The following is a 12,827-nucleotide window of genomic DNA, read 5'->3' as shown; positions in this document are numbered from 1 at the left end:
AAATCGCCATCTCATTGGCTGCACAGTAGGCCGGGAGCGGTGGGCCGATGGCCTGGATAATGAATATTCATGCAACCGGTCCTGCTCGGTCGGGGCCTCACCCATGGCTTGTCATCGGAACAGAATGTGAGCGGTGGTGATGTAACTGTCCCGGAAGACAACTCATCGCTCATAATCACGGCACAGCAATGTTTGTTAAGTTCGGGATGTTGATAAGTGAGTACATAGCTGTTGTAGATTTATTTTGGATCTGCAATCTATGGAGTTGGATTCAACACCTTGCTGTCAATTTGAAGCCACTCCTCTTCATAAAAAATGTGCCCAACCCCTGGGCTCTTCCGGGTGCTATTTCAGTTCATTTGAGTCAGGTTTCAACTGTCGCGGCAGAACTTGACAAACAGGTTGTGGGACCGCCTTTAAATCTAGACCTGTGTTTCCCAGCCTTTATAAACACGCACCGTTTCTTCCTGCAAACTAGAAACTACGACAAGCAGTCCGGCACTCATCAGGGGCTGAAACTAAAGTCGCCTGATTTACAGCACAGCCAATCCCCGCTGCAGCATTACTGACAGGCAGACGCTCCTCTATAAGCCGATCAACCCGGAATGAAAGCGGGGCACTCACAGAGGAGAAACAAACAAGACAAGAAACTCGGATCGCTGTAATTTTTGCTCCAGAAGAAGCAACAACAAAACAAACTCGTCAACATGATGATGCAGCTGCCAGAATCCTACACTCAGAAGAACTCCCTCTTCAACGCCATGAACCGCTTCATCGGCGCGGTCAACAACATGGACCAGACCGTCATGCTGCCCAGCATGCTACGGGACGTCCCGCTGGAGGAGGACAGGGAGATGAGCTCCATGAAGTCGGACGAGGACGAGGGGGACATGTACAGCTACTACCAGCTGCTCAAGTCCATCCGCTGTGACATCGAGTGGGGGGTGCGGTGCGCGGCAGCCGATGAGAGGCGCAAGGAGAGCATGACGATCAGCCGCAAGAACTCGTCCATGTCCACCTCGTCCACCTCGTCCGCCGCCTCCACCGCATCGATGTCGTCCGAGGAGGACGAGGAGGAGGACGAGGATTTGCGGAAGCAGTTCCAGTACCACCTGACCGGGCTGCAAGGGGTGCTGTCAAAGCTCACGCTGCAGGCCAACTTTCTCACCAAGCGCTACAAGCAGGAGCTCGGGATCGGAGGATGGGGCCAGTAGCGCGGAGAAACTGACAGCGCACCGTTTTTTGTATTGGACTTCTCTTAATGGGCCTTTTTTATTTTATTTTTTTTACTGCTGCTGTTACTACTACTGATGAAATTTGTGGACAAACATTTGAATGGTAGAGAAAAGAAAGGGGGCAGCTTATATCTCTCTTTATGTGGTATTATTGACTGCGGATGTGTCGATCCCGGGGGAATGCATTTTGTGCACTTGACGCCCAACTCCTGTTTTGCACTACAAAGTTTTGTACGCATCGCGCATTCCCTGTAACGCACAGATGAAACATATTTAAAACCTGTTATTTAATATATAATTTATTACCTCACGCTGTATAGTTTGAGAGCCCAAATGTTATTCTGAAAGCCGGAGAAGGAGAGCACCGCATGAACCCGCAGGGCCCGTGGTCTGAACCGCCCCCACCTCTCTGAGGGGAGGGGGGGGATACTGATGAAAGATTCTGCTTCCTGTTTGTGTCGCCGATGATGTCAGTGTGTTCAGACAGACGTGGCCCGTGTGCGTGTGATCGGTGCCCCCTTCTAGCCGGACGTGTCTTTAAACTGTGCTTTATGGAGGGAGGCAGATGCTCACTGCCAGTGATCTCCTAATGCCCTACATGGCCAATGAACCAGAATGGTGCCTCTGCATGGAGAATAATGAGAGGTTTCCAACAAGATGCTTTTGTTGTCATTGTCATTTATTTGCTATTATTATGCTATTGTTTGGACGTGTCCATCTGTTGAAAAGAACAAAGGCGTATGCACCTTCTGCACCACTTTTGTACTGATATTGGTTTTTCAAAAAATAAACTTTTCTATGAACTTACTTCATTTGTCCTGTTGGTTTTTCATGAATGCAGTCTGGCTACATATTGAGCTTTATACATCACAGAACAAATGTGGAATGTGGTATTCACTGTACATAACCTCCATTGTGCAGCGTTAATACAGGAAATGCCTGACATATCACAGGTAGAAGCAATGTCAGAAAAGCACGTTCATCTTGTGTGGCATAAAACATCTGGGTACAAAACATAAAAATATAGTTGAAAAGGAAATAGTTTTCCTTCAGGATCAAAGGTGTTTTACTATGGAATTCAGAAATGTCAAACGACAAAGTTATACAGAACAAACTAACAACATGTTAGATCAACACAGAGACAGTATTTCCTGCATCTCTTCTTTATGTCTTCAGTTCTCTCCCCTCGGCTTAGAAAAACAGCTGTTTTCTAACAGTGGGAATTATTTAGCCCATGATTTCCAGACAGCATTTAATTAAACATGCAAAGAGGCCTCAGCTGTTGGAGATAATGTGCAACCACTGCACCTAAAACTACAGCCCTGTTGACTAAACAATATGACACGGCAGTATTATTGGCATCTGTCGTAACAAACCTTAAAAGAATAAAGAAAAATCTAAATTTGTTCGCAAAACCACAATTTGCACTCTAAAAAGACAGTTCCCCATCGAAGGTGGATTCAAAATACCTGCAGGTTGAGGAATGTTGCCTGTCAGTTAAGCTTCAAGTGGCAACACCTTGAACCTTCTCAACTCCCAAAGTCAAGAACTGGAGGAGCGGCTGTTCAATAACATTACATGTATGAGGCCATGTTGAATACTTGCAAAAGCCATGTTTTGCTTTCATTTCTCTCAATGTGTTTGTGTTAAATGATATTTCCCAGAATACACAGTAGCTGTGTTATAGAATAAAACAGTACAAATGTGAACGGTACATCCAGTAAATAGTCTATGGATGGCAAGTATGCACTCAGTAAAGACTGCTTTTTATTTTCAAATTTATATTTATTTTGAATAAAGATAGGTGTGTGTTTGTGTGCATGTTTGCCTGCATGTGTTGTTTATGTTATATAGCTTGTCAGTTGAAAAAAAATGAAATTACAGGTCTCCCTCATTGTTGTTTGAGTAACTGTCAGGGAAAGCATGAAATGGAAAAATGGGTGCAGCTGGAGTTTCAGAGTCATAACAGTGATACACACCCACTGTCCACTTTCATTCTCTCTCTCACACACACATATTGTGAAATCCCCCCCACATAATAAGGAGAGCACATGCAAATATGTCTGATTGATAATGTTAATTTGCCTCCATTCAGTGGAAAGACAACTGCAGAGGAAACAGAAAGTCACTTTAGAGCTCAATGTGCAGTGGACACACAACACTACAGTGAATAGTTGACATTCACTTTATAAAGCTATACTGCAAAATACCAATATTTCGGTTACAATTTCTTGAAAAGATTTCTTAAAATAACAGCTTCATTTTCAAATATAGGATCCAATCTGTGAACATTTTTTTCTGAATTCTTTCATTACTTAAAATAACCCAAAAAGAATTTAGAAAAATAACTTAATTCATTTAAATACGGTCTAGTCTGTCTCTTAAATCCAGACAAAGTCCTATGAAGGCAGCAACACTCCCTAAACATCTTTAAGAGACACACCTTGAACATTATTTTTGTTCTCTGATTCAGAGTGTTTACAGAAAATGCAACCACAGCTGACGTAACAAATGCATCGCTGGTTTTTAAAAACATCCACTGAGATAACCTTATCATTAACCTTGAGGTGAATGCCAGAGGCTATCGCCTCTACCCATATCTCAAAACAGTGCCGGTGAGCTACCAAGGACAACACAGAACTACCTCCCGAGGCCTTTTGTTAGTGTTTTATGATAATGAGAGCCGAATTAAGTTGCAGGGATTTTTGCAGTTTTTGACCGACGTTGGAGTAAAACGTACAATATCCCCCATGTAGTGGAGTAGAAGTATAAAGCAGCAAAAATTGCAAATACTTAAGCAAAGGACCTGAAAAAAACAAGTAAATGTATTTAGTTTCACTACTGAATGATGGTAAAATCCCCCTAAAAAATCCACATAATACACCCTACAAATAGCCTCTGGGAGATTTCCCAACAACATATAGTTGTTTATTTTTGTTGAAGTAAAGTACAACACATATGCGGTGAGATTTAAAATGAATACAAACGTTTTAAAGCAGAGTTTAAAAATACAAGTCCAAGTCTTGACAAACATCTAGTCCCTTCGACGACCGAACTCAGAACGGTCCGAGGTGCTTTTTGTCCCTTTGAGCGCACGGTAGAAACAGGAAGTACAAGAGAAAGCTACAGCAAAACAAAAACAAATTGATGCTAAACCATCTAAAATACACGTTGTCTCAAAATGGACAGTCAAAACCCAAAGTCATTGAGTAACGAATCACGCTGCGTATTTGTTAATACAGATTCAGACGACTATCAATGCGTAAGTAGCTAACGGTAAACTCAGTATTCGCTTTTTTTAAGCTAACGTTAATTAGCTAGTTTGCTACATAACGTGGCACAGTTAGCTTGTTAAGGGTTTGGTAATTGTGTATTAGAACTGAAAGATTAACTATTCGATACGTTGATGTATGGATGCCTGACACCTACATGGTTCTCAATACTAAACTCTAACGGTACAACTGAGCTGCCAGTCATTTAACATGCTAACTAGCTGCATTAATTGGCCTGTTGAATATTAGCGTTGTAGCGCAACTAACGTTAATTAAAACATCCTCCAAAACTAGCTTAACTGGCTCACTTGCTATTGGAACGCAAACATTACTCTGTTGTGTCTGACAAGCTAACTAAAGCTAACACTGCCTGAGCATTACCAGCTTTGAGTATTTTAACGTAAGCCGTTGTTAACTTTGCTCAACGAAAAAGCGTTTATCAACGTTGTTTTACATTCACGCGTCAGACATGCAGGCGGAACGAGTCTGTTGTGGATAATATGAACAGAGACAAGCACAGTTTCTTATCTTGAGACGATAACGCGAGCCTGTTGCGTTAGTTTGTTGAACGTGAAGGAGAGAAGTACAACTTAAATAACATAAATAAACTTACTAACTGCTTTGCAGATCAAGATTTTACAAACTAAATCAGTAAATGTAAAGCAGTTCATATTTTCCCAGCCTTGTTCAACATTCAAGTATTGCTAACATCAACAATAATGATCCAGTTACATCATAATATCACATATGGACAGGGACCATTGAGTACTTTTACTTTCGGTGCTTTAAGTATTTTGTTCTGATAATACTGCTATACTTCTCCACAGGACTTGTATTATAGTGTGCCATTGCTACTCTTACTAAAGTTATATATTAATATTAACTATTATATATGTTATATTATATATATATATCTCCAAGCACTGATGACATCTAGCTAAGTTTGAATGCACATATTGTAAGTTGCGTTGGACCAAAACATCAGCCAAATGAATATAATGTAGTGGTTTATAATGTTGTTGTCTTTGATCGTATTTAACTGCGAGTTGTTCCTGTAGCACTGGAACAATGTACGTCATGCTGCAGTCCAATAAAACATAGACTAGAAAACTTGAAACAACACCTCTCTGGCAAAGTGTCAAGCACAAAAAATTGCACATCACAACCTTCACAAACGTGCATGCAAATTAGATTCCACTGAGTACACACCCTAATGATTTGTATAGGAGATGACAATGAACCTGTCTTCAGAAGAAAATCTTCAGAATAACCTCGTCAGGAAACACCCGGCTTAGATCAGTTGTAGCTTGTCGCTGAATCAAGGATGGCATACGGGCAGATTAGTTCAAGGAACAGTCTCTGTCTCTGGTGCATTGGTGTTAACGTAAGAAGGTGAAACCTTCTCGTGTCAGCAGATTTAGGCTCCAGGTCATCGTCCACTCTCTTGGCCTAACTAAGAATGCTGCACTAATGCTGTCTTGCGTTGAGCCCAAATGATCTCCTCTGACGACAAGCAGTCGCTCAGAATTGCAAGTGATGGATCACAGTGTCCCACACACTAACTTTCTAGCCCAGATACAGACGGCTCACAGTGACCAAGCCAGCTATACCAGTTTGAGTTTGGTAGCAAGCTTCAAAAGAGAACAAACTTAGTATTCATTCATTCATTCATTCCCCATAATTTTCTCATCCTATTCACTATTCATGTGTTCGTGCAGTCAGTTTTGTTCCTTGAATCATCCTCTTTTGTCAGTTGAGCAACAGAATTTAAGTAATGGTTCAGTTCCTAATTGTTGCTGCAATAGCAAAGTATAACATGGTCATAAATCTGTACTGTCCTAGATTAATACTCTATAGTCCTACTTGTGCTGTTTGGGAATTAATCCCGATAAATCAAACAGAAAAAGAATCTGCAATATTTTGATAATCGACTTATCATTGAAGTAATTTTTCTAGCAAAAGCAAACATTTCCTTGACTTTTTCTTCTTCTTTAGTTTGTCTTTGTGATCATTTTTAGGGTTTGTCGGTCAAACAAACAAATTATTTTATGACTTCACATTGGGCAGATGATTAATCATGATGATTAATAGTTCAATCAAATATTTGACAGGTTAATCATCAGTAAATCATCGTTGGTTGCAGCCTGAATTACTTTACTTATTGGAAGTGAGCTGACAGATCCTTGTTCTTCAAGTTTATTGCGACTCCTTTTTCGGTATGAAGTCGGGATGAAAGTCCGAGGTAACTCATGCTAATGTGTTTGTGCATGCAAACAGTGACACAGATGTTTGTGTGACTTGCATATCATAAGGAGGGAAATCCACATCCCAAATATAGCTTAATAAACTTTTCAAAAAGTAAGATCACTCGTGCACTATTTATAAGACAATTTGTAGGAAAGGGCAGTGTTTTAACACTCCTACAGTTCCGTACTGGGAGCCATCGATCAAATGTAATTAAAACAGTAATAAAACGGTAAAAGACATCAAAGAAAAAAAAAAGAAATCTCTCTTTTTCTGTCTAGTGTATCCAGAAATCTCACATTACTGCAAAAACAAGGTATTAAACAACTTGAAACCCACTTCCATACATGAAGTAGAAGCAGTCTAGTAGATATCCACGTTTTCTCTATAGGGCCACATGTGTTTGTTGTGACGCCTCCTAGGAGACAGGTGTATAACATTGTGTGCAGAAGGCCACAACAGTGGTGTTGCCCAACGTGTCCCGCTCTGTTTTGCATGCAAGACGTCCACCGGGCCTCTTCATTTTTCCCCGAGGCTGTTGGGTGGAACTCGCACACTTCTCATTCCTCTCATGCCTCTCATTCCTCCGTTTGTTTTCTCTCTGAGTAGCTCTCATATCTGCTTCAGCTTTGCATTTTTGCGTTGCGCAACAGTGTCAGCTTCTAGTTTTTCAACTCACTCAGCTGTCATTGAACAGCGCTCTGTGCTTTATAGCATGTTAAAATGTGTCAAACGCATGTGGAGGTGGCGTTCATAAAAGCTTCAGATGTCTAAGGTTGTTCCTAGAACTCGGATCCTCTGGAAGTGTGTGCAAACAACATTTTATTATACTTCCTTTAGTCACACCGGTTTGCACACAAACGGGCATGCTGGAACAAAGAGCAGTCTCCTCAACACAGTCGTTTCTAAGCTTATGATTATAATAATGGCAGCACTGTATTTGTGTTGCACTTCTCAGGAAGTTTGCACGAACGCTTTACTTAAACACAAATATTGTAAGAAATGCATACATCAACTCTCCACTTAAGTGCATTGTTGTTTAGTTATGTGAGCCATATAGTGCACAGTAGTAAGGAATTGTTTCTGATTTACAGGTGGTGATTTTAAGGGTAAAACGAGCCACAGGAACCTTCTCCTTAGTAGGATGGTAAATATTTCCTCAAATTATTTGTTTTGAATCCTTGACTTTTATTTCACACCGGATAGTTTAACTGTTCATAGCTTTGGGGAGCCACCGATATATATATAAATATTTGTCTGAGTTGTATTTATAATTGGTTATGATATCTGGGTGGTGGAAGAGTTAACTATAATATTAAAGGTTCCCTGTAGAGTTTTAGATCTCTAGTAGCGCCATGGAGGCGTTTTGTGATGACTGGGTCCCTGTTTTTTTTATGGGGGATTGAAAATACGTAAAAATCGGCTTTTGCAAATGTTTTATTGGGGAAGGAAGTGCACTCGACACATTTGTTAGACCTCGAGGACTGAATGTAAACTGAAGTTTCGTTTGTTTACAAGAAAACTCCACAGGGCACCTTTAACCTGTGCAAACTAATTCAACATTTTACAGTAAGCCTGTTGAGCCTGTGTCTAAGATGGGTTGATTCTACTGTGTGTTCACTTTAGAAGTTGTGCTCTGCGGTGTCTATACTTCTCATGAAAAGTGATTTGCATGTAACATATTGCTTTGTGATGGAACTAAATGATTAATCTCAAAGCCAGGCCCATGGCTATAGACTAGAATGACTTATCGCTTTAATCAAACAACACTTTTTAGAAACAAACAAGGCAAATTAATGTTTGGTCCCTAATCGCTTCTGGGAAAAACACATTTATAATGTCGGAGAAGGCATTGGAGGTTTTTCCTGTTTGTTGCATTAGTTGATTGTGATTTGTGAGGTGGCATCTAGTGGCATTTCGATGAACTGCATCTTAACGTTTCGCTCTGGTGGTTGCGTTTTTGGCCGAGGACCTCACTCCTTCAAATGCTGCTGAGCAGGTCTTTGGCAGGGTTTCTGCAGGTTTCTGCAGGTTTCATTAGTTTCGGTCTAAACGACAGAGCTATGAGTTGCTATGATGTATTTATGTGCAATAAGACATGATGTCATCGATGGAGCAACTAAGGACCTGTCCTGTTCAAGTTGTTGCCCTTCTCACTGTCGTCTCTTCTCTCTCTCCACAGCATTTTCATGCTCTTTGTGATCTGGCTGCTTCGCAGGTATCACTCTCTGGCTCAGGTAAATTCGCACCACAATGTACAGTATGTTATGACTCCCTCCCCCCCATATCTGTTTGCTTCATTGCCACCGGAAATATGTTCAATTAGCCACGGCAAATCTTTGCATAATTGAACCCAATTAAAATTGCGCAGACGAATCAATTGGGGAGTTAATTGACTGATGGTGGTTCTGTGATAATGGCGGCTGTCTTTTCCCCCTCGCTACATGAGGAGGTTTACGTTGTACTTAAGGTCTGACGATGCACCGAATAGTATTAGTTCAATGCTCTTTTCTTTCTTCCACATAGCTATGTTTTATTTCATCCAAAATCGTTTCAGATGTCTAAAACAGATCAGTGTCAGTTCGCTGTGTTTTGTGTGAGTGTGAGTGTGCAGCCTGCTTGTTGTGGAAGCCGGTCCGTCAGGTCTGTCAGGTTCAGCGACACTCCACGCTATCCTTCTAATCTGAAGCAAATGACAGCTTAACGTGGGGCTCTGATGGATCCTATTACCTCTGGACCAGGTCACACAGAGTGGCTTCACCTCCTCCTGCTCCTCCTTCTCCTCCCCTGCTCCTCTCGCACAACATAAACCCTCTCCTTACTTCCGTCCCCTCACAAAGGTTATCTGTCAGTCAATGGTCTTTAATGCTCTCTCTTTAAGGCTTTTTCCGCCTCCGCCTCCCCCTCCTCCTTCTCTGTAGCCTTGGCAGGGTCATTGCTGGACAAATTAATAAAGGTGTGTGTGTGTGTGTGTGTGTGTGTCACAGTTTGTAACCACTTCTGCAGGCGAAGTCGGCGTAAGACTGACGGCTGGCATGCAGCGCAACTAGCCTCTTTCTGCAGCACACAGATTATTGGTTTATTTCATATGAAATAGAATGAATTTCATGTTTCTGTAGAAGGATTCACGGAGCCTCTCCCCTCCACCCTGTGATATTTTCAGTTGTCACCGGGGACGTCAGCCACGTCAGTGATCATTTGATCCATAATTTGCCCTTTCTCTCTCTACGTGAATATTAATGCGCCGGCGTATTCAGAATCGGGGTGTTTAGTTGGAGAACCCCTTTTTCACGACTCTCTCATTTTCACTGCACAGAAGATGATTCTCAGCCTGACAGTAGCCGCCTTCTTCGACAGCGTAGCATATGTCATGGTGAGTTACTCGAGTCTGTTTCACTGAACGCCCACATGGCAGAGGCTTTTTTCATTTTTTCAATTTCTTTGGGTCGTTTTGTGAAAACGTTTCCCTGTGCTGTTCTTTCTTCCTTCCCCAGGGTGATGCACATCCAGAGGGGGCTCTGTGTGACTTCCAGGCCTGCTGGCTGACTTACTTTGGTAAGACAAAACTTGATGAACTACTCACTGGCTCCCTTTTAACAATAGAGGTGGAGTAAAGATTCCACAAAGACATCTGCTCAGGAGCTCATATATCACAGTGATCATTTCATTGTTTTGGCTTGAGAACAAAATATGCCTTGACACTGATTGCTCCGGCTCATCGAGCTTGAGATGCGATGTGGGAGAGTTGTTTGTGGCGGAGATAGAGGCTCAAAACTTATATATGGTTACATGAATTCTGTTGCATTTAACAGTGACTTTATGGGTATTCTTTCTCATGGTATGGTCATCATTTTAATGCAGGGACTGGTGTGTAAAAGCCTTTCCGAGCCTTTGCTTCGATTCATCGTCAACTCAGCATCCTGTCCCGAAGTTCTCCAAAAAACCCACAAAAAAACAGGGAGGATATGTACTTGCCATATACTACAGTTGTCAAGGGTGTTAACGCTTCGAATACATTTGCACATCACATTTATTATCCACACACCCATACCAAGAATACCACACCTGTATGTGGGAGTCAAGCTCCACGTTCTGCAGTTATTGGCTCATTGCTATCTACTGTAACGATGGTTCACGACTCCAGCATTTCATCTGGGTTAATTGGGCGCATCTGCAAGTTCTCAATTTGGGGTTAGTGGGAAGATTTCTTTGTGATTTGGACCGATGAGGCGGAATCCTGTGCACATTTATTTGCTGGCATTTGTTGCAAATGCAGCTCCTTTAGCCTCGATTAGCATACGGATTCTTAGTTAGGACTGGCTGCTAATACAAACACTCCACCACGCTTGTTTTTATGGTCCTTAGAGGCCGACACACACACACACTCAGAGACGGATACAGGGTAATGGGCAGTGAGTTAGTGCTGCGGGGGCTGGTGCCTTGTCACCTCGGTTTATCAACGAGGATCCCTCGCGCTCAGGACAAACGGCCGCACATAAACAGCAGCTGAGCGGGGCACTTTGTTCTGTCGCGAAGCGCCGAGTCCGGCGGGAGCCGCGTAGCGCACAGCTCCGCTTTTAACTCTGACCCATAAAAAATGTTCTGAAATGTGTTTGAAACAGAGGGAGGTGGTAGCAGGGGGCCGACGTCGGGACAGGTCGATGAAGCCGAGCGGGAGTTTAAAAAGAAAAGAAAAGAAGCGAAGCTTGGGCTTGCTGTCGGGTTATGCAAGACGCTTTGTGACAGTAATTTATTGTGATAATGACATAGACAGCCGGCCTCCTTCTTTCTCAGTCACGGAAGACTATTCCTAAACATCGCTTTAGTGTGGAAGGCGTGTGAGTTTTGTGTATGAAACAACCTTTCATTAATAATGAAAGGTTGTGTTTGATACTTAAGATCTTCTCTGAAATCTTGAAAGTTTTATTTTTCAGACTTAGTTACAGCGCTGCGGGTCTTGCTCTATCACTCTCTCTCACACATCAAATGTACTTTAAAATCAACACTTACACATAAACACTTACACATTAAAGGTCCATAAATGTGGTCTCTCACTCGTTCCCTCGGGTTCGTTGTTGTCTGTTCTCACTCGTAGCTCTGCTGGTGGCTGAAGTCTCTGTCCTGCTGGAGAGCAATTACTGCTTTTCTTCCTTTATAGTTTATCTGTGGACTTCACAATAGTTGTGCAGAACAAAATAAGCATAAATAAGGAAATGAAAGTCCTCCGTTTTGTGTCCATCACCCTCCCTAAAGCCGCTAACCGTGACTTCAGATGGCCGCCACCGCTCGTAGGGCTGATAACGCCCTAGACAAGCCGCTCACTGATCGCTCCATTAACAGCTGCTTCCTCCGTAATAATGCAGACTTTAACAGCACAACAGCTGCTAGTAAAGACAACAAGGTCAGCAACACCTGGAATCAGTTGTCCATGTTAAATTAACCTGGTAGTCCATCGGTAATCAAGGCTGTTTATGATTTTCCGGGAAAGGGTCACGTGATAGGGGTGTGACGAATCAGGGAAGGACACGTCATGACTGCTATGAACCAATCAAGTAGCGAAAGCAGGTGTGAGCGTCATCGTTTCCAAACGTCGTCCACACAAAGACGCAACCCCGGAGTTTTCAAACGTATCCGTCCTCAGGAGCGTTTTCAAACGCCGGCGTAGTGTGGACGCTCAGTGTAAACGTAGCAAAACATATGCGTTTTCAAATGGAAACGGAGTAGTGTGGACATGGCCTGAGTAAGCTGAGTATGTGGCTCAGATAATCCATCATTGCCTGTCCTTTCAACAAAAACGCAAAAAAACAACACACAGACACACGCACGGAAAGGAGAAGTCCTGAATACGAGGGCAAAAAAGGAAGGAAGGAAGCTTTCTCGACTCTTCTCTTCCTTGTCTCGGTGAAATGTATTCATTTTTTCCCCTCTGCTGACTTTGCCTTCCTCTCCATTTTCTTCATTTCTTCTATTCCTCTCGGTTCCTTTGCTATTCCCGCTCTGGTCCCCTCGCCCCCACCTCTGCTTATCTCCCTGCGCTTTTCCACAGTTCATCATTATCTCTCTCCGAGCTCCCCCC

The 12,827-nt window shown here is 42.5% G+C and overlaps 2 protein-coding genes across 2 annotated transcripts in view; both read left to right on the top strand.

Annotated features, from left to right (window-relative positions):
- The first annotated feature begins 417 nt into the window (after positions 1 to 417).
- On the top strand, positions 418 to 2,043 carry LOC306703578 (mid1-interacting protein 1-B-like). Its single transcript, XM_079169580.1, has one exon. The coding sequence runs from the start codon at positions 708 to 710 to the stop codon at positions 1,212 to 1,214; it is 507 nt and encodes a 168-aa protein (XP_079025706.1). The 5' UTR covers positions 418 to 707; the 3' UTR covers positions 1,215 to 2,043.
- A 2,311-nt stretch (positions 2,044 to 4,354) lies between these two features.
- The window catches only part of LOC306704532 (cyclic AMP receptor-like protein A), a 49,498-nt gene continuing 41,025 nt past the window's right edge, over positions 4,355 to 12,827 (top strand). Inside the window, exons 1-5 of the mRNA XM_079170920.1 lie at positions 4,355 to 4,497; positions 7,846 to 7,898; positions 8,934 to 8,988; positions 10,068 to 10,124; positions 10,246 to 10,306. Of these exons, the coding sequence (XP_079027046.1) occupies positions 4,417 to 4,497; positions 7,846 to 7,898; positions 8,934 to 8,988; positions 10,068 to 10,124; positions 10,246 to 10,306 (307 nt within the window). The 5' untranslated portion in view covers positions 4,355 to 4,416. The remainder of the gene's footprint in view (positions 4,498 to 7,845; positions 7,899 to 8,933; positions 8,989 to 10,067; positions 10,125 to 10,245; positions 10,307 to 12,827) is intronic.

Source organism: Pholis gunnellus (genome assembly GCF_910591455.1).
Source record: "Pholis gunnellus genome assembly, chromosome: 12".
NCBI lineage: Eukaryota > Metazoa > Chordata > Actinopteri > Perciformes > Pholidae > Pholis > Pholis gunnellus.
Note: the sequence above shows the minus strand (reverse complement) of the source record. Positions and strands in the feature narration are given on the sequence as shown.

Coding starts and splice junctions, on each gene's coding strand:
- LOC306703578 (XM_079169580.1), top strand. CDS start 708: ATGATGATGCAGCTGCCAGAATCCTACACTCAGAAGAACTCCCTCTTC.